We start from the raw sequence: 22,661 nt of genomic DNA on the forward strand, positions 1-22,661 counted from the left end.
CTCTCACCATCACAGGCCCGATTCCCCTCAGTGCCTGATCACACCACCACCACCTCTTCCCTGTACATTTATATGCGCACGCAAATTGAGATCTGCCAAATGCTCAATATTAGAAGGGAGTATGGGAATATTAATTTTGTGCCTGGGTTCATCCAGTTTAAGGAAATATCCTAAAAGAAACACAACTCCAAAACAGAACCGAGGGATGAAATACAGCTGTGCATCAACAGATTAACTAATCACACTAATTCTGGAAGAATCTGGAGGTGGGGAGGGGAAACGAAATGCAAGCAAAATAATGCCCCCAGGTGTCTCATAGCTCTAGGCTGAGGCATGGGAACAAAAATAATTGTAAGGTACACCCACCCAACTCTGGTTGCTATGTTTGGTGTTCTATATATGATGCAGCTTGCTAAATCTAGGGGGAAAAGATTTGCATAGCTAATTACCCTAGTGTATAGCCTCCTAATTTCCTGTTTTCCTAGTTTAATCTTTTATTTCCAATTGTCCCCCCTTCCCCACAATCTGGTCCCATCTCTGACTGGTGGAACTGCGACTATGCTTATTTTGTAAGTATATTTTGCAAGCCGCGAGTCTAGCCACCACAATATCTCCCAACTATTCTGAAATGAAGGTTGTGAAAACACTTTTCTTTGAAATCTAATAGAGTGCCAGCAACTACAATGTGAAGCAAATGTGTCTCATTTTCCATTACCGGGGTAGAAAGGTGATCTTCTTCCCTTGAATTTTGGACTTGTGCGGCTACCAATTGAACTGCAGCAGCTAGAGAAATTTGAGATCTTCCAATCCTTGTTTAATGGCAACTAAGGACTCATTCCATGATGCTAAATGTGTTTCTGTTCATGGCTGTGAACTAATAGTTTTATAGGTCTGTTCTGGTTACTGTGAAGGTTTGTGGCACGACTTTGATGCTCTTCTGATTCCTTGGTCACCTCATGAGAGCAAGAGCCCTTCCCGAATTTGTTTCAGTTACTAACAGCTTGATTTAAATTACACCCCAATGGAGAGAAACCTTAATGCTCAGATTTCAATGTTGGTTCCATAAGTGCTTTCAGTTGAATAATGGGTTGGTTAGAGGAACAAGAACTGTCACACTCCCTGCAACTGTCTCATTCTCAAAAGGTCTGCTGTGGCCAGTCAATATTTTTTGTGGCCTGAATCTTGACAGCAGATTGCGCAAGAAAGATGCACGGTGAGTCCAGTTCAGCAACAGAGCAATAGAGCCCCCATCTTCTTCCCACCTTAAGAAGTTCTTTATTCTATCGTTGCCAGCTGAGCTCTGTTTGCCTTTAAGTAGTTGCCCTGCTGTTCCGGTCTTTTTAAATGTGTTTTGCAGGGTGTGAGTAAGGGATCTCTGCATTCTTACCACAAGATGGAGCTCAAGGAACTAGGTTTTTCAGACAGATAAGAACACTTAATGGATTTTCCATTGACTGTTTTTATACAATCAGTGGTCCAAACTGTGGAAGTATTCTAATGAAGGATTCTTTCAGAATGCCTGAGGTCACTGAAGTTGATGTTTGGTGGTTGCAAAAGGTCACTAAGCTTTTTAGGGAACCTGGTTGTCTGAGTTGCACATAGTGTTTCCACTGAGATGACTTTAATTTAGAAAGCAACTAAAACATTTGTGGACCTTGCTTTGATTGTGGCTTGGTGTGTGCGTGCAGTATTAAAACATAATTTAAAAGAACCTATGTTGTTTGTCTCCAAACAAGCCATGAATGGTAAGCCAAGAACAAACCTTAGTTTCTACTCATGATTTGTTTGGAGACAAACAAACCATTAGCCCAGGTTTGCAATTAAGAATTCTGGCTTCCTCCTAGCTTGTTTTGATTCTAAGTATGCTAGGAGCAGGGATACGGGTGGCGCTGTGGGTTAAACCACAGAGCCTAGGGCTTGCTGATCAGAAGGTCGGCGGTTTGAATCCCCGCGATGGGGTGAGCTCCCATTGCTTGGTCCCAGCTCCTGCCCACCTAGCAGTTTGAAAGCACATTGAGTGCAAGTAGATAAATAGGTACCGCTCCAGCGGGAAGGTAAACGGCGTTTCCGTGCGCTGCTCTGGTTCGCCAGAAGTGGCATAGTCATGCTGGCCACATGACCCAGAAGCTGTCTGCGGACAAACACCGGCTCCCTCAGCCAGTAATGCGAGATGAGTGCCACAACCCCAGAGTTGGACACGACTGGACCTAATGGTCAGGGGTCCCTTTACCTTTACCTATGCTAGGAGCAGGGGAGAAGCAATCCTCTGGAAAAGAAACAAACCCTTCTACAACTTTCGTGGGGAATGGGTAGGGGATTCATAGAATCATGCAACTTACTTTGACCTCCCTGCATACAATGTATCAATAAATTTTAAAATCCATCCTTTGATACTGAACAGTGGTTTTTTTTAAAGTTTTAAAATGAGCCAAGTGTGCTTCGTGTGGCTGTCACCCAGACTGCCATCTAAAGTCAAATGATTATTACAGTCAAGAAATGTACATTTGATGCTTGCTTCAGATCTTTGTTGAGTGGGGTAATTTATCCAGAGATTAATTGCACTTAATTATATTGTCAAAATGAGTTAGTTGTGTGTGCTGTGCACAATCTGAATGAATTTGTACTTGTCTCATCTATTTGATGGCATTGCATTGTGATGGCACCCCACTCTTACTCACACAGCGTCTTTTATTCTTGCTTGCATAGTTTCATTTTGCTGTATTTGCTCATCTTCGTGAAATACACATTCTGTTATTCAGTATTCAGGGAGCATTGTGATGCCTGAAACCAGTGTGACTGGGTCTCATTTCTGCTTACATGAGCAGATGCTGTATATTTCAGGCCGGTTAGAATTCCCCACCCATCCCTTATTTACTTTTCCTTCAGTCAGGACACATTCTGAGCCCTCATCAAACCTTTTGGAAATCCACAAATTGAGTCAGGGAGTTTAAAAGCATCATAAACTGGTTTGAGTGAAAGGATTGAATAAACACAAGACAAAACTTCTAACCTAACATTTGTTTAGGCTCTCAACAGCTGTTGAACCTTTAACACTTCAAGACTTCCAGAAAACCTTGCTGAATAAGGTCCACCAAGGAAGCCTTGTTACAAAATGAGATGCACTCTGGGAATGACGAGAAACTTAGTGTTAAAATCTGTTATATGTTTGCAAACTATGCAATGCTCTGTGGAAGGGATGGGGAACCTCCGGCCCTCCAGATGTTGTTGCACTCCAAGTAGCCACAACCACCATGGCTAACAGAGATGATGAGAGCTGCTGTTGGCATCTGTCTGTCTTGGAAGACAATGGAGAAGTGCACTTTGGGGAGGGGGTTGAAGTCAAGCTGTTGGAAGGTTGCAGTGGCGTAGCAAGGAGGGGCGTAGGGGGCGGGGCGCCCTGGGATCCAGGGGAGGGGGGGATGACACTCCCCGGCCCCTCGCGCCACTCCTCGCTGCCCGGCACCCTGCCCCTGCTGCTCCCGCACGACCGAGCGAACTGCCGAGCGAGCAGCGACTGCTTGTGGGGCTGCCCCATCCATAAAGCAGCACGGACGGGGCAGCCCACAAGCTGCCGCCTGCCTGGTGGCCAGCCCGGACCCCGCCCCTGCTGATCCCGCGGTAACCGAGCAAACCGCCAAGCGTGGGGCTGCCCCGGTGGCTCGTGGGGCTGCCTTGTGGGAGCAGCGGCGCTGGGCTGGATGGGCTGCGCATGCGTGGCATTTCCGCACCTGCGCAGCCCACCCCGACGTACATCACGACGCACGTGTCATGCTGTCGCAACACCCCGCCCCCAGGGGGGTGCCTCCGCACCGCCACCCCAGGTGGCACGGAGGCTTGCTCTGCCACTGGAAGGTTGCAGTGTCTGCTGTGGCTGCAGAGACCAATACGCAAGAGACATGTTTTGTTGCAGCTGGGGCAGATGAAGGCATCCAGTAGTGCTGCTGCAGATGCAGCATAGCATTTCTTCTCTCTTCACTCCTCCCAGTGGTCATTCCTCCTGTGGTCACTGCTATGAATTCACAACCTGACTGTCTGTCTCCAGGCACTGCAAAGGATTCCCACATGGCGTGGTTGATGTTGCCAGCATGCAGACATCTTTGTAACACAGAGTTGGTCTGCCCACAAGCCTAATGTTGGAAGCCTTCCCCCCCTAGAGCATGTCCTTGGGGATCCTGCCATCTTCCATTCTGTGGAAATGACCAAGACAGTGCTAAGACAGGAGTGTGAACATGCTGCAAATGTGGGCTTGGGAGAGCACATCTGTTTGAAACTCTGTCCTGCCATGTGATATACAAAATCTTCAAGTCTCAGTGCATGTGGAAGGCTGAGGTTGCATATATCCCATCACTACATTTGAAGAGGACAGGAAACTACAAGGTATTAGCTGTGTATAAATTTTATAACCAGTGAAGCAGCCTTTTCATAGATGGTTGAGTTAACAGATTATACATCTCTGCCAGTGCCAAACGTATTTAAAATATGATGTTTGTATGTACTTAGCGCAGCATGAATTAATTTTTTTAAAATCCTCCATGCAATGATTTGATTTTGTATTTTTTATAATCTGTTTATTTCTCCAGAGATACAGTGTGGCTACCATGCAGTAGTAAAAACCGGAATAAAATACAGGGTTGTATCCAACTTAAGTTATACTTGGAACAGACCCATTGATATCAGTGGACTTAAGCCATGTCCATTAATTTCAATGGATCTGCCCGTGAGTCAGACTTAGTTGGCTACAAACTCATAATCCCTTTAAAAGCCCAATTTACATTGAAATAAGTTAACAATATCTAACCTGTTTAACGAATGCCAGCAAATTAGGTAAATTGTTTGCACTTTTTTTAGAAATCTCCAGGGGCTTCCATAGTTTCACTGGCAGTGAGGTACTGTCAGTAAGCACCCACTTAAGAGGGGCAAAGAGGGATGCTCCTGTGGGATTAATGTGGGATTTATTTATAAATCATTGGAATACAATGAAAATGTATCTCCCTCTCTCTGTTTCTCTCCTCCATTAATATCTTTTTATATACACTTCCTGTATGAAGTAGTGTCTATTATATGTTTTCTCTTTTATATATTTCAATATAAAAGTTTAAAACATTGGGTTTTAACATCTGTATAGTGTCTGAAAGCATTATATGAATTGCACATGTGGTTAAGACAATAAATTATGGTCCCTTTGGGTTTCATTTGTCTGTCTTTGTGGAACAGGATGTTTTTATCAAATCCCGCAAATTAGACATTCTTGCAAGAGAACATGTCTGATTATTTTCTTATTACAGTTTGCTAATAACTTTTCCAAGGCCTGCCTTGTCAAAGTATATAAAAACTGCTACAAACATGGTATCTAATTCTGATTAGTGGGTGGACAGACTTGCCATATGACGTATTCTTGAAAGGAAAAAAAATGTTGTTTTTTTTAAACTGTCCTTTAGAAATTAAAGAGATAATAAGCTTTCATTTTATTTCTTAATGGTAGCACTGTATTTTGAAAAAAGAAAAACTAGCAAAGCTTATCACTTTGTGCAATGGGCCTCAGTTAATGAGATGCTAACAACACTGACTAGAAACTGTGGAGAGCGACAAAGGGAGGAGAACTGGCTGCTTACTATGAGTTACTCATTTAGCATGTGTTGAATCCTGCAGTGCAGATGGTTGCTCAAAATTACATTCTGCAATGTACATTTGAAATGAATACTTCCACTTTAGCTCATATAATAGTTAATGGAAATCTGGTAGACTTTTAAATGTTAGAAGGGGACTGCATGCCATTTTTCCCACAGGTGGTGTTCATAGTGGTACTGCATGTTTGAGTAACGTCAAAGTGATCCGAGTGTGGTTCCCTGCATATAAAAAATACTTAAAAGTGTCTGGGAGAATGATTTGGATTTAAAAATAAAAAATTCAAGTATCACAATTCAAGTAGTCCACAGTAGGTATTAAAAAACACCTACCCTGGGTAGAAGACTACTTTCACCAATTTGTTTAATTTTTTTAAAAAATAAAATAAATCCCTACACTAAAATGATTTCATGCAGTTGTATTTGGTTTCTGTTGGAAGCCGCCCAGAGTGGCTGGGGAAATCCAGCCAGATGGGCGGGGTACAAATAATAAATATTATTATTATTATTATTATGCAGTTGCATCAATGAGTAGTAGGGCTATGTTTTATTCCTAGAAGAGCTAAGCCTGCACACAAATTTTGTATATAAATCTACACTTACTGAATTTTAATTCCTGAGTTGGATCTGTGGGTGAAATACAGGTGCCAGCAGGAGCTATTCTGCCAAGGATTAGATTTAGACCAGGGAGCTTTGCATCGACAAGATAAAGGCTGTAATTACCATTAAAAACTGCACAAATAAAGGCAGTTAATAAACATGTGTGTTGTGTGCCGGCAAGTTGGTTGCATTCCCTTTTGTGATTCCCAGAGAGCATATTTGTGATTGATCATAATGGTTTATAATGCAATTGACTTGTTTGTCACAGAATGGCACCCCCCCCCCCATATTTTCCCCATTAGGTGTCTCAAATAGCTGCTGCTTTTCTCCTGACTTCCCCCTCTGCTTCTGACTTGCGTTGGAAAATATAACACCACACAAAAAAAGTATTTTCAAATTATTTGGCTTTAATGGTTCTTAATTCCTTAAGTCCTAGCTTGAGTGCATCATTGCATTCTTCCATTTTATTGGCATACTCCACTATGTAGAATATGGCAGGTCTTGCTTTTGAGTAAATGTGCATAGGTCTGGGCTGCATGCCTAAAATTCCAACTATGCATGTTCCTATTTATTGCATTCACACCCTCCTTTTCAATATACCTAAAAGAAATCACAATAACTTAAATGGTAGTGCATGCAGAACAGGGTATCCCCCCAAAAAAGATCAAAGAGTTAGTCTTGGAGTGGAGTTGAGGAGGCAGTTCTCAAGTTAGCCACATAGCAAGGTGCTCAGTGCTTGAAAGATCAGAACCAGTATGGCTTGGAAATGGATCAGTATGGTTTGGAAATGCTTTTGACAGTGGTGGTAGTACCTAGCCATCATAACTAGTAGCCATTTACAGTATAGCCTTTTGCTCTATGAACTTGTCTAATCCTTGTTTAAAGTCATACAAGTTGGTGGCCATCACAGTCTCTTGTAACTAGCTTCTCTTAGTAGCTTGAAAAATAATTTACTAGAATTATTTACTAAGAGGCTGGCAGCAAGGAAAGGTACTACCTTGTAGAAGGGTACTAATAAATTACGTTCTACCATGCAACCATCTGTCCAACCATCTCATCCTCTGTCGTCCCCTTCTCCTTGTGCCCTCCATCTTTCCCAACATCAGGGTCTTTTCCAGGGAGTCTTCTCTTCTTTGGCCACCTCATGAGAAGAGAAGACTCCCTGGAAAAGACCCTGATGTTGGGAAAGATGGAGGGCACAAGGAGAAGGGGACGACAGAGCATGAGATGGTTGGACAGTGTTCTCGAAGCGACTGGCATGAGTTTGGCCAAACTGCGGGAGGCAATGGAGGATAGGGGTGCTTGGCGTGCTCTGGTCCATGGGGTCACGAAGAGTCGGACACGACTGAACGACTGAACAACAACAACCATGCAAATAAGGGATGGAGCAATGATCACCCCCTGCTCATGTATTGCTACCAGACAAAGAGTTAAGTACAAGGTTGATATAAGTTTTGATAGTAAGAACAGCAGTAACGGAAGAGGATGGGGGCAGCAGAATGCGTCTGTTATGCACTTTGGCATGAAGTTTAGAGAATTATGCTTGAGCCTTCATGGAGGTCTTTTGAGATTTTGGGACCTGGTCTATGTTTATATATTAATACAAATATCTGGAACCAAATGTAAATGCGTGTAATTATATACAAAGAATGTGGGGGTTTTATTCCGCCAAATACCCTCCCCACTCTTTCCTGCCAAAAGGAAAATATGGATATGCAGACAGAGTATTCCCCAAACTTTCAATTCAAACTGCTAAAATAAAACTACAAGGGCTGTTAATCCTTCTGCTTGCGGGTATAGACTTGTATCAACAACTGTGGTCAAGAGACATTTCAGCAGCTTTGTGGTAGATTTTGCAAAATTAGGTTCCTGCTGATGGTTTTATGACTTCTTCTTAAGTATCCAGCCTAGACTACTGAAGATGGTTTGGATGGGCCATTAGTTATTTAAAGGATGGTAAATTTTTAAGTTCATAATTTAGTTTTATGGAAGTTTGTTTTAGATGGTACATGAGAAGGCAGCAAAATGTACCAAAATGTGTTCATACCTACCAAACTTATTTAAACATTTATATTTTCTTTACCTTGCTCTTCAGATAGAAAGGCTTACATATCAGTAATTTAAAATTTAAAAAGACAACCCCTGCCTTCAAGCTCATAGTTTAATAGTCATTACACAAAAAGGAAAAAGGGGGGTGGGGAGGTAGGAGCAAGACCCAAAAAACCTCTAGTCCATGGAATGTGTCTTAATGTTAGAGTGTCTAACTGGAAAAGTTTGTTCTGTCACCCTGTGTTTCCTTAACTGTTGTTTAGTCGTTTAATCGTGTCCGACTCTTCGTGACCCCATGGATCAGAGCACGCCAGGCACTCCTGTCTTCCACTGCCTCCCGCAGTTTGGTCAGTCTCCTTTACTAGAGACTGTTTAATAATAATAATAATAATAATAATAATAATAATAAATTTATTATTTATACCCCGCCCATCTGGTTGGGTTTCCCCAGCCACTCTGGGCGGATTCCAACAGAATGTTAAAATACAATAATCTATTAAACATTAAAAGCTTCACTAAACAGGGCTGCATTCAGATGTTAAGTTGAGATTGGGCACAAATCTGGCTAGTCACACCTTCAATAGTATAGGTCCCTCTTCAGCCTCCTTCTCCCTTTCCTGATCCTTCCTCATTTCCAATGCAAATGAGAATTTTATTGCTTTCTTCAAGGCTCCTCCTCCTCCTCCTCTTACCAACATTACAAAACTCCAGCTGTTTTCTACTCATTCTTCATCAATACTTCATCAAGCCCTCACTAAGCCTTCACCTATGTCTTGAAGGTGCAAGATTCCTCAGTTAGCAGAACAATAAGCTGCAAAGTTTTCCTATGATGTACCAACTCAGATTACAAGTAAGGAATAGTATGTTTGAATACTGTCTCATATAAAAAGCCTTCTGCATACAGAACACTTGCAAGTTAGGGACACAATTGCTTTTTAAAATTCAGTTGTAGTGCAGCAATGGAGACAAGTTTTTCCTACTGTCTGGGGATAGGCAATTTGTAATAATATCACAAATTTTATGGTTTTTCTTTAGTATACTTAAAATCATTCACTTTTTAGGAGCTACCCCACATTTTCTTCAAAAAAATGCTTTGCATAGGTAATACCACAGAGTGATCAACATTTTCAAAAGTAGGGGGTCTGTGTCTTGGCTTTTGAAAAATAGGGGGTCTTCAGTATTTTGCTAATTGGGAACCACTGCTCTACATGGCTGAACACAGTGGCTTGCTTCTGTTTATACTCAGGCTTCTTCTTTCATGGAGTCATGACCCAATAGGTTCCCAAGCATTGAGGCATAAGCTGCTTCTCCTGCACCGTGTCTCAGGCAGACCCACTAATTTGGCGTAGGTGTGCGTTGGGGTATCTGACTGTCTGTGTAGGCAGGAGCCTGGCAATGGGGAAGGGGTTGTCTTCAACGTCTGGGGCTAGTGATAACCAGTGATCTTGGACGAGGGCCCTGGTGCCATTGTCAGGGGGGCAGGTTGGTATTGGCATTGTTGTGGGTTCACAACAAGCATATCTTGCTAGAGTGTGATTTTGAAAGGACAGCTCATTTATCACAGAAGATTGAAGGCCTTGTGTGACGAAAACAATGTATAATTCTCATAAATCCTGACAGATGTCGACAAGAAATAATGTGTCAAGCAACAAAGCATTGAGGGTTGTTTTGAGGGAGGCCAGTATGGGCATTGGCTTAAAGTGGTTGCCCGTGTCATCTTGATTCCAAAAGCAGGAAAAGGGGGGCTTGTAGTTTACTGTACGGTATAGCAAAAATGCAAAATATTTCAGTGAATACCTGTCACCTGGTTGGTCTCTTTACATACTAGTTCCTAACACTTGGGAGCTGTTGCTAGTTTGGGGGGTTTGATCCCATGATGTAAAGTTGTTTACTATGTTTTAATGCACAGGAAACCCATCACTAAATAATTGGATTTGGTTAACAACATATCTGAGATGCTATTTTATTTCTTTCCAGAGATCCCAGATCTCCTTTCCTTCACTGAAGCAGAAATGGGAAGAATATCGGCTCCAGTGTTTGGAGTATCTCCATGAAACACCCCCTCTTATGGCAGGTAAGGCTGCTCAGCACAAATGGCACTCACAAAGACAGCATTCTAACTGCATACTGCTACAGTTCTCATAGGCCATAATGTGTTTTCCATCACCTCCCCTTCCTATTAGTTTTGGCAACCTGGTCTGCAGTGTCCTGAAGGGCCATTGTTCATCTTTGGTTCCAGGTTCATGACGATGGAAGGAAATGAATTTTGCTAAGTTATAGAGTGTGAACCTCACCCAGGTAGAAAAGGATTGTAGCTCAGTGGTAGAGCTTGCTTTTTGTACAAAAGGTTCAATGTTCCATCCCTGGTATCTTCAGCTGTACTGGAACAGATGTCTTTCTGAAATCTTGGAGACTCACTGTTGGTCTAAGTGAACAGTACTGAGTTACATGGAACAATAGTCTAATTAAAATTAGGGGATGTTGTGTGGGAGGGAGTCAGAAATAAAAACAATAGTGGGCATCACCTGTATGCCCCCCCCCATCCCATATTTGACAGACTAATTGTGGAGTGGCTCCACTTAGGCCTGTGCTTGTAACTTTTGCTGCTGGGTGTTCCGGTGCAGCGTGTGCCATAATTATTATGGGGGTGCTGGTCCATGTATGTGGGGGGGGGATTCCCCTACCTCACCTTACAATGTTCAGTAAGCTGCCCCCCCTTTTGCTATCTGCAATTAGAAGGGAAATGATTGTGTTTTAAGACAACATTTTATATATATTTATTTTAAATAAATAAATAAATAAACACTCTTGCTGAATATGTACCTGTTCCACTATAATAACCTTGATGAAATAAGGCAGATGGAAGAAGGCTGTATTGGATTATTTTAAATGTGTGTATGCCATACCAGGAAGAAGCAGTCTAAGAGCCAAATTAGGCAAGATTGACTGTCTGTTTTTTAAATTTTTATTTTACAAATTATTTTCATCATGCCCTTGCTTTATCACTTACATATCACAAAATGTTGGGTTGTTTTGACTGAATGACGGTATCAAAACCTGTACCAACCAACTGAATGAAAACACAACCTACTGTAACAAGTTCAGGTTTCTGGTCATTTGGTTCCTAATAATTTGAAGGGGAAAAAAGCAAAAGCCTGCAGCATTAAAATGTTCTGGTCCCAACCCACTGGAATGGATAAGACTCGATCTGTCTCCCCCCCCACCCATATATATTAAAGCATTAGATTTTTCCATTGCTTCTTCTTAGAATTGCCCTGTAACATTAGAGAATGACACTTGCTGGTAGCAATAATAGTAAGAAGGTATTAATCTCTCTTTGCTCTGCTAGGCAGCCAACACTACACTCCTAGGCTGATGGTTTAATAAATCTGAAACTGAGCCTTTAGCGTGTTGAATAAGCTATAATGCTGATTGGTGGGCTTTTGTGTGAGTATTTCAGCAATGTGTCAGTGTGTATAGTGTAGAATTAACAGCATGACAGCAGATCATTTGTATTGAGAAAAATACATAAGGTATGTTGAGTTACTGAGCTAGTAAATGCAATGCCAGAGATGTGTGTTGCAAACCAGACAAAGCAGGATATCTGGTACCAGGATAGTACCCTCCATGACAGCTGCTCCTCTTCCATAGGCTACAATGATAATCTTATCAATTCAAGACCAAGTCAGCTGAGACAGGTGGAGAACCACTGAGGTCATACTTCACCATCAGCTCCAATTCTACTTGCTAAATGGCTAAACACAATCACCTTATGCCAGGGATTCAATGAGGAAAGCGACAAGGACCCAAGATACATGACACAGCTGCCTTGCTGAAGCTAAGTAGATTTGGGTCTGGTCAGTCTCTGGATGGGAGACCACCTAGGAACCCCATGAGTTTCAAAATAGAAGATAAAGTGGATAGAAGCATATTGAATTAATAAAGAGAATGGCAAGAACTTCACTAACAAATGCTGTGAATTGTTTGTGCAGTCTGTACTGAGTCATGCTATTAACTTACAGTTGTAGCTGTCTACCAGCTTGAAGTAAATTGTAAAGATTGAATGGTTATTTTCCCTACCTCCTTCCCCCCAATGTTTGTGTCTATGTGTTGTGGGATGTTATTAGGGAACAGGCTGTCATTATTCCAACACTTGTTTCTGGATTGGGTTTCTGTTCAATCTTAGTTGCTGAACAGGGCTGTAGAAGCATTATGGCTGAGGATTGGTGTAAGACACAAATAATGGGTTTAGATATTTTTTTTGGGGGGGGTTACCTACTGTATCTAATATTAAATCCTCCCAACCTGGACTCTTGCAATGCAACTTCATAAAGCTGTTTCTTCATTTTCTTCCATTTTCTCTCCAAATATTATCTTATCTGTAGAAGGCAAGTTCTGCAACAGGACATTTGATGAATATGCATGCTGGCCTGATGGTCTGCCTGGCACCTATGTGAACATGAGCTGCCCTTGGTATCTTCCATCAGCTAGCCCAGGTAAGTACGTTTTCCTATCTTTGAAGGAAATATACACAATTTCTCTCCCACCAGCCTGCTAATTTTATTTACCGTATATGTTTGTTGTGTAAATATTCTGCCACTCCTTTAAGGAACTCAAGGTGGAAGACATGATTCTCACTTCCCATCTTATCCTCAAAAACAGGTAGGTTAGGCTAAGAGATAGCCCAAGGTCACCCACTGAGCCTCATGGTCAAGGGGAGACTTGAATATTGCGCTTCTTGGTTGTGGTTCAACACTCTTAGCTACTAATGTGCTAAATTTTCTAAAGGCAAGCTCACGTTCATCTGGAACTCTGCATGTGCCCAGCAGCTATGTGTATAGTCTGACTTCTCTCTGAACAATGAGTGCAAGCATCACTGTGATATAACAGTAAAAGCATGCGCAGTGTAAACCCAACTTGATCATGGAAATGTAAGTGGCAAGCAATAGGACCTTGCAAGCCAGAAACATGAGCAGGTCTGCATGAACCTAATTAATCACACCCACACTCACATACCCCAACTCCTTTTTGTAGTTACCACTTAGGTGCTGAGTCATGTAGGGTGGGAAATACAGTGGGACTTGGTGTTACTTGAACAGAGAGGTAATTGATGTATGGACTGATTCAGGACTGTCAGTTTTAATTCCAAAGATCCCTTCAGTATAAATGGGGGGCAGGGCGCTATGCTGAGTATGGGGGGGAGAGATTTCTTTCTTGAAGTCCTTTTTTTTCCTGACACACCTCTCTCTCTCTTGCATGAGTATTCATATTGTATTACCGGTACATTTGGTTGCTAGCGACTGTTACCATAGGGTCATTTGAAAATTGAATTTACAAGCTCTTTATCGGTTTCTCAATCATTAATAAACATATACATTATTTACAGCTACTTAAAAATTTGCTTGTATTAATGTGCAAAATTGTTGACTTCCCAATTAATTGATATAAGAGCCCATCAAGCATTCTGTAATCCCTTTCAATAATTCTTTCCCCCCTTTATCTAATAACCTACATGCAGGATTAAATGCCTTCCCTTCAGCAAACCTATTTATTTTCCAACTTAGGACTCGGTGGCAGTCATTTGGCTGCTAACAGCACTAAAAATCATCACTGCAGGAGAGAGCCAAGATTTACCATAATCCTGTACCTCAATAAATTATCAGAATGGGCCGCATCTTTCATGTACTTTTGCAAATAAGCAAAAGCTGAATTATCCTGGGGTAGAATACAATTTTCACTTAAAACACATTAACGTTTGGATCTCTTCAGAGATTTTCATTAAAGGATTGCAAACCACTTTGGAAACAAATTAAGCTTTATAATCTTCTTATTCCTGTTGCTATAGTATATCCTATTTTTTCTTTGTTGTCCCAATAGACTTGGTGATGGGCTGTGGCAGTCCTTGGTCCCCTCCATTATAAATGGATGTGTGTGTGTGTGTGTGCGCACACACACATGCACACGCGTGCACTGTTAATCTTATCATACTTTTACTTTAAAGTGGATAACTGCAATGCAGTCTATGTGGGGCTGCCCTTGGGTTTATAAACTCCAGCTGCTGCAGAATGCTGATGAGGGGCATCTTGCTGATAACACATGAGACTTTTATTGAAACATCTGCACCGGCTGCCCATCCACTACCAAGTCAGATTCAAGGTCCCTGTATTAATTTACAAAGCCCTGAACAACATAGGTAGAGGGAACCTCAGGGACTGCTTGAACCCTTATATTCCAGCTCAGCCACTGAGATACCAGGTAATCTGCAGGGGCATTGTTCATCATTCCCCAAGTTGGCGAGACTCATTTGATAACTACAAGAAACCAAGTCTTTTATGTCTCTGGCTCTGTATTAGGAGAGGGGTAGTACATCTGGTGGGAGAAACGTCATGTTCCTTCCGGGGTAGTTTGTCCACCTTTGATCTCTACCCTGTACTCAGCTCCCACCTGTGGCCCCTAGAAGCTATCAGCATGCAACAGCGGCCACCCCCTAGGAAACAGCTTTAACTGACCAGCTAAACTGGGTGAGGCTAGCTGATAGGTCTCAAATCCTCAGTGAGTTAGGGACTTTCCCTGCATGTGAACACATGCTCTTGTGGATTGAGCGGATGAGACCAATTGCGTGTCTAGGCCCTCAAGCCAGCCCCCGTTAGAATAAAAATTCACACTGACACATAATTTTGGTTTAAGGTTAATGGGCAAAAATGTAGGCCACAACTTTATTGATTACTGCAGATGTGTGCATATTGGCTTAGGCATTGGCAAAGGACTATATCGGACTCCTGCCCCCTTTGCAGGAGGTCAGTAAGGGTAAACCACCAAAAGAGGAAGCCACATTGGAGGAACCCGTCTGTAGCTCTCCTCGGTGTTCCCAGAGGCCTGGCATGGCCCTAGCCCCTCAAGCCGACCTTGGACAGGATCCAGGCCCCAGATTCCTTTAACGGAGTACCCTTGGTCAATGGAGGGGCAGGTGATGGCTGACCTCACCTCCCCCACAAATCAATGAGCCAATGCCTAACCGCCAAACCTTACAAAGTTGTGACGATTGCTGAGAGGTAGGCAAAAACCAAGTGGCCAGTGCCAATCTGCCAAATGGAAAAATTCCTACCTGGCCCCCGTCCCAAGAAAGAAGTGAGGAGCAGATGGGGCTTGCCAACCTAGAAAGGTAGCCCATCTAGGAGAAGGAAAACTCTGATCCTAAACCTATTCTGCCTTGCATAATAGCTTTGGGAAAAGAAAAGGTTAAGGAGTAAACCCTGCACAAATCCAGAGTGTATTCCCTAAGGCAGTTGGATGGCATCTTGCATGCTTGCATCCGGCAACTCCTGCAGCCAAGCTTCTGCCCAACGCATTGCTTTCCTTTCCTTTGGACCGCGCCAGTGAGGCCAAGAGTGGGGTCTTGTCATCTGAGCAGCCCAGGATCTCCATACACACTGCCCAGGCTTGTACCCTAGAGAGGTCACTTTCATGCTGCTAATTGCAGCAGTTTGACTGCAATTATGGAAAGAATATATCTTTCCATAATAGTTAATTTATTTCTGATTTTAACTTTTTATATAGTTTTTATTGTATAGATTTATGTATAATTGTTGTAAATGTTCTGATTTTTAAAATAAATAAATAACAGTATATGAATATTGTTATAAGTAAAAAATATATATGAATAAACTTAACTTCCCAAAACCTCACCACAGCAGCAATGTGATGGGGTCAGTTGTCTACCCTCCTTGGGCCTTCATCATGTACTAAAAACTAATCAGCATATGGGGAAAAAATCTTTGTAAGTTTCCTTTGCTAATCTGGACATTAAATCCATTTCAAGAAAGTATGTAACCAGATAAACTAGGTTACGTTTTTCATTAAGTGAGGGTGCATAATGGATTCCCATTTAGACAGAACACTTACTAAAATTGTTGTAAATAAGAATTGGTTGAAATTAGCAAAATAAAGGAATGCCCTTCACTGCTTGGTGTGGGTTATAGTACCAAATATTACTCGAGATTCCTATACATGTTTTGAAAGTCGGGCCATTTCACGTAGCCCAAGATGGCAGCAGCTGCAGAACTCTAAAGCCACCCACTTCTCTTATTTCTACCTTTATGTAGAATGATAGTGCAAAGAGAGAGCTAATGGTTCTGTCGCTCCTTAAAATAATAATAATAATAATAATAATAATAATCATAATCATAATAATCATAATCATAATACCCTGCCTTTTTTCCTGATAGGGATTCAAGGCAGCTTATAGATAAAAACTGTAGAGTCTTCTCTTCAAGTATTTTGGCCAATTAGAGCTTGCCAAAAATGAATACATTTACTAAAGCTTCATAGCTGAACTTCTGTCAAGTATCAAGATTATTAGCATCTAAACCGATAATTTTATGAGGGCAAGCAGACCTAAGAAGGCTTGAACTCAGAAAATGTGTAACAAACCATTAATTGCCTAGGTGTAACAAAGCCTTGCTAACAACAAGGCCAGTGGAAGTGATGATATTCCAGCTGAACTATTTAAAATCCTAAAAGATGATGCTGTTAAGGTGCTACACTCAATATGCCAACAAGTTTGGAAAACTCAGCAGTGGCCAGAGGATTGGAGAAGATCAGTTTACATCCCAATCCCAAAGAAGGGCAGTGCCAAAGAATGCTCTAACTACCGCACAATTGCACTCATTTCACACTCTAGCAAGGTTATGCTTAAAATTCTACAAGGCAGGCTTAAGCAGTATGTGGACCGAGAACTCCCAGAAGTGCAAGCTGGATTTCGAAGGGGCAGAGGAACCAGAGACCAAATTGCAAACATGCGCTGGATTATGGAGAAAGCTAGAGAGTTCCAGAAAAACATCTACTTCTGCTTCATTGACTACGCAAAAGCATTTGACTGTGTCGACCACAGCAAACTATGGAAAGTTCTTAAAGAAATGGGAGTGCCGGATCACCTCATCTGTCTCCTGAGAAATCTCTATTTGGGACAAGAAGCTACAGTTAGAACTGGATATGGAATAACTGATTGGTTCAAAATTGGGAAAGGAGTACGACAAGGCTGTATATTGTCTCCCTGCTTATTTAACTTATATGCAGAATTCATCATGCGAAAGGCTGGGCTGGATGAATCCCAAATCGGAATTAAGATTGCCGGAAAAAATATCAACAACCTCAGATATGCTGATGATACAACCTTGATGGCAGAAAGTGAGGAGGAATTGAAGAACCTTTTAATGAGGGTGAAAGAGGAAAGCGCAAAATATGGTCTGAAGCTCAACATCAAAAAAACTAAGATCATGGCCACTGGTCCCATCACCTCCTGGCAAATAGAAGGGGAAGAAATGGAGGCAGTGAGAGATTTCACTTTCTTGGGTTCCATGATCACTGCAGATGGTGACAGCAGTCACGAAATTAGAAGACGCCTGCTTCTTGGGAGAAAAGCAATGACAAACCTAGGCAGCATCTTAAAAAGCAAAGACATCACCTTGCCAACAAAGGTCCGTATAGTTAAAGCTATGGTTTTCCCAGTAGTAATGTACGGAAGTGAGAGCTGGACCATCAAGAAGGCTGATCGCCGAAGAATTGATGCTTTTGAATTATGGTGCTGGAGGAGACTCTTGAGAGTCCCATGGACTGCAAGAAGATCCAACCTATCCATTCTCAAGGAAATCGGCCCTGAGTGCTCACTAGAAGGACAGATCCTGAAGTTGAGGCTCCAGTACTTTGGCCACCTCATGAGAAGAGAAGACTCCCTGGAAAAGACCCTGATGTTGGGAAAGATGGAGGGCACAAGGAGAAGGGGACGACAAAGGATGAGATGGTTGGACAGTATTCTCGAAGCTACTAACATGAGTTTGGCCAAACTGCGGGAGGCAGTGAATGATAGGCGTGCCTGGCGTGCTCTGGTCCATGGGGTCACGAAGAGTCGGACACGACTGAACGACTGAACAACAACAAACAAAGGCTTAAAAAAATAAATTTACCGTGATGCATACTTTGTTAGGACTGGCTACTTTTGCCGAATTTGGCTCTCAGTATCTGAGTTTTCCTCTGTCAAGTGGAGCCCAACTAAGACTGTCAATTTGGCCAAAGAAGCTGTGGTCAAAATTAGTCAGATGTCTCATAGTTCTTTAAGGGGTGGAAGTCATGAACTAATTTGTGTTGTATTCATCAGCTTTCATTGTCCATGCAGATGAAGAGGTTTCTAGCTCTCTCAGATTAGAGTTTAGTTGCAGCTATCACTATTGGTAATCATGCAACACGATCACTTGCTTTTAAAAAGAACAGAAATCTGTGTAGTTGTTACTGGCAGTTAATTTAGTGGGCCTAGACATCTGGCAGCAGGAGCGAAGCCTATCTTGCATGGCCCACTGGTGAGTGCTTGGCTTTAGAGAGTTTTACGATGTGGGCATTTGTCTTGTTTGCACTGCCCATATTCATATTTGTTGTGAACGAGAACATTCGCGCTGTTTCTCCTGAATCACAGATTTTGTTCACCCTCAGTGTACTTCACACTCTGAGATAGAAACTACAGGACACCCCTGTCCCCCTCCTGCCCCCCAAAATGAGCTTTGCTGACAGATGACACATCAAGCTTGGCAGAGACTCTAGGAAGAGGACAGTGAGATGAAAAATTATTTTTTCCATATTGTAGCCAAGTGAGAGTATCATTTGCTTTTTCATCTCTTCAGGGGCTTGGTTTTCGCAGGCTTTTGTTCTCCCTACAACCCCCTTTTGTCCTTAATAATAGCTGCCTTGCTCTCCTACTCCCCCCCTTTTTAAAAATGAAGATCTCTATGAAACCTATAAACATCTTTTAATTTCTTAGAGATAATGTCCAACCTTATCAATATCCAGGATACTTTCATTTCTGCTTTTCCTTGAGTGAGTAGGAAGAATACTCGGGGGCGCACTTTTTCAGCCCCTTTTAGGTATCGCATTTCTGCGAGGATTCTTTTCTTTATTTAGTATATTGGGGGGGGGGATTTTTCCTGAGCTAAATGTAAAAAACTTGCCCAGTGGTAAATCACGCAGTGGTAAATTTACCTTCCCTTTTTCAACCATGTTGAGGCAATTTCTGGCATTCAGTGGAATCACTGCAACTGCAAAGGAGCATAAGAATACCGTGTCCTCAGGAAAATAGAGCTTTCTCTTTTAGAGAGGGTATCTATCTCTTGTTACTGTCACTGGAAATGTAATCTCATTTTTGTTACCATTTTATAATTTAAGCCCTGCTGCCAGTAACACTGTGTAGACCAAGAAAGCTTGGAGTTGCTAAGGCAATCCATTTTACATTTTATGACTCCTTCAGGGTCCTAATATTTATTGTCTAATGGCCCTAAATCCTCTTAAATAGAAAATCTTCCAGGGACGCAAGTTCCAAACAAGAGTTATAGGTGCAGTAACCACATTTGTTTTTCTTATGCCCTCTGGAGTACACAGGGTTTTGCTGCAGACTGGTGCAGCATAGTTATGCCTCAGGAGCACTGATATGATGTGTCCATACGGCTTGGTCCTAAGAGCCAGGGGCAAGAATGTGTTGCTTTCAACTATAGCCTTACTTCTGAACAAAATGCATGGCAGGTCAGGGCTTTACTAGATGTACAGGATGCAAGTAGCACACTTGTTTCAACTGGGTGTTTAGTGAAGCATTCCTGCAGTACAAAGATAATTTTGATTCTAACCCACTCAATTAATATTTTTTTTCCTGAACTGTGTCCACAGGACTTATTGTTGTGGGTTGAGGGAAAGTGACGTGGTGATATACTGGTTGCACACTTATCTAGCTCCAAAGAAAGCATTGGGGGATGGGGTTGCTTTTGAACATTTGAAGCTGCCATGTGAGATCATACAGGGATTTGGAGTGTGGTGTCATCAATGAGTTCTATCTGAGAAAAGCAGTTAGTTAGCTTGGGAGTGCCCCTTGATCCAGACCCAGGTGGCTTGTGTGACTTGGAGTTTGCTTATTTATTTATATACCATCCTTTCGCAAAACATCAGGGCAGTATACAACTACAGAAAAATACAAGAATGGCAAATGAAGATGATGGAATGTATGGAGCTGGCTGAAATGACTGGAAGAACCTGTGACCAGAAGGAGGAGACGTTAGAACAAAATTGGAGCGATTTTAAAGTGTATTTTTTAAAAAAAATTGTAATATTTGAAAAAGAGGAAAGTTTTTGGAAGAAGTCGAGGCCTAGGTGTGAAATTAGAATTGGAATTAATTAAAATTAGGAAGAAGGCTGATCGCCGAAGAATTGATGCTTTTGAATTATGGTGCTGGAGGAGACTCTTGAGAGTCCCATGGACTGCAAAAAGATCAAACTTATCCATCTTTAAAGAAATCAGCTCTGATTGCTCACTGGAAGGACAGATCCTGAAGTTGAGGCTCCAATACTTTGGCCACCTCATGAGAAGAGAAGACTCCCTGGAAAAGACCCTGATGTTGGGAAAGATGGAGGGCACAAGGAGAAGGGGACGACAGAGGATGAGATGGTTGGACAGTGTTCTCGAAGCTTCCAACATGAGTCTGACCAAACTGCGGGAGGCAGTGGAAGACAGGAGTGCCTGGAGTGCTATGGTCCATGGGGTCACGAAGAGTCGGACACGACTGAAAGACTGAACAACAACAAAATTAGGATAGTAAGAATAGATAATGAAAGAAAAGGAAGGTAAATTAGAGAATTATAAACAAGAATGTTTAAAATGATTTAGAAGACTGCTAAAGATGAAATATAAGGAAATCAGTGAGGAGGGTCTTGAGGAAGTCATGACACAAAGTGAGAAAGAATAAGAAAGTTTGTATATGCATACTGTTTAGAAATAAGATGTATTTTTCTTGTTATAGAAAATAAGTATTAAGTGTTTTAATATGTAGAAAATTAATTTTAAAAATTATAAAGAAAGAAAGAAAAACGTTTAAAAGCAATACAAGCTAGACATTCCTGCATGTTATGTCCCGAGTGTGGAGATGGAGTTGAGAGCCAAACTCCATGTAATTACATTTAAGGTGCTTGACATCCCTACCACCATATGCTTGCAGACTCCTGTAGACAGAGACCGAGAAGGCATATTTTGCTCTGAGTGGTCTGCCATGCATAGCTGGTATGCTGCACTTAGTTTGGTCAACCAGATTATTCTGTGTTATGTTAAATAAAGTAAAGATTTGGTTTGAAGAATGGAGCTTGGGCACCAAACACGCTTGAGTTGAATTATCAGCGTAGATGAGTGTCTCAGCATGTTTCCCATATTTTAAATGGGACTAATACAAGTCTGCCTGAGAAGGTAAATGTTGCAAACAAGATAAAGAACATAAAATATGTAAATACTTTATAAATTATTAATAGCTTCATTTCTACAAAATAGTCTTAAGTTACAAAGTGCTAAGCTTGTGAAATGGAGTCATTTGCCTCTCATCAAGCACACAGGCTGTTTAATTTTGCACAATGACTCATATTTGCATTGTTACCCTTTCACATTCCTGCATTTTATTGACGATGATCCTCCAGGGAGCCTTTCTGTTATAGGCCAAATGGTCCCCAAGAGGCACAGGTCCCTACTACTTATTTTGAAAGTGCTACAGATAAAAGTTTTATCCCCCAAACATGTTCCAAATGTTGACTTTTAGAATTTCTATTCATCACCTTAAATTTTATTTGAGCGAGAGCAAAATCCTTAATGGCGTCATGTTTATGAGGGAACCCACTTTTTATAGCTTTTCCTTGAAGATAATGACAGCAGATTCTGGCTTACTTCCAGAGTCATTTTACACTTCTGGGGCTAATTTACTTTGCTTCCTGACAATTGGAGTAACCTGAAGTGAGTTAGGGAAGAGCAGGAACAAGTGCTTAATCAGCATAATTGCTTTTGCAAGAAAAAACAACAACAACCTTTGCATATGTGAAAGCAGCTTGATTATCATCATCCCTGGAGTCAAATTAAGCAAGGGGAAAGTCCCTATTGAATGAATACAAATGCAGAGCCTTCTTTGAACTTGTGTTCTCCTACAATGTGCTGGGTGGGTGAGAGTCGCTAGGCTGTCAACTGCTCTGACACCTGCAGATGAAGGGTGGTATACAAATTTAATAACAACAACAACAACAGACCTATTTGGATTTAGACACAGGAAGGAACCCACTTTCTGTGCATTTTGATCTTTTAAAATGGGAAATAAGTAGAAACAGTAACTGGATATTAATCTGCAGTGATAAAAATATCACTGAATGCTTTGGAACAGGTGGTTAAGAAGATGGAGTTGCCGGATATGTTGAAGCCTCCCTGAGGAATCCTGCTTTAGAAGAGAGAACCAAGGGAAGATACTGTTGAGGGAATTGGGTTGGACTGGGTGTCATCTTGGGATCCTCTTCAACCCTGTGAAAGACTGGGATATGGAGAAGGGGAGGACTGCT

The 22,661-nt window shown here is 41.7% G+C and overlaps 1 protein-coding gene across 1 annotated transcript in view; it reads left to right on the top strand.

The window, feature by feature from the left end:
* The window catches only part of GLP1R (glucagon like peptide 1 receptor), a 96,742-nt gene that overhangs the window by 28,456 nt on the left and 45,625 nt on the right, over positions 1-22,661 (top strand). Inside the window, exons 2-3 of the mRNA XM_033144582.1 lie at positions 10,251-10,347; positions 12,659-12,769. Coding sequence (XP_033000473.1) covers positions 10,251-10,347; positions 12,659-12,769 — 208 coding nt within the window. The remainder of the gene's footprint in view (positions 1-10,250; positions 10,348-12,658; positions 12,770-22,661) is intronic.

This window comes from Lacerta agilis, chromosome 3 (assembly GCF_009819535.1).
Source record: "Lacerta agilis isolate rLacAgi1 chromosome 3, rLacAgi1.pri, whole genome shotgun sequence".
NCBI lineage: Eukaryota > Metazoa > Chordata > Lepidosauria > Squamata > Lacertidae > Lacerta > Lacerta agilis.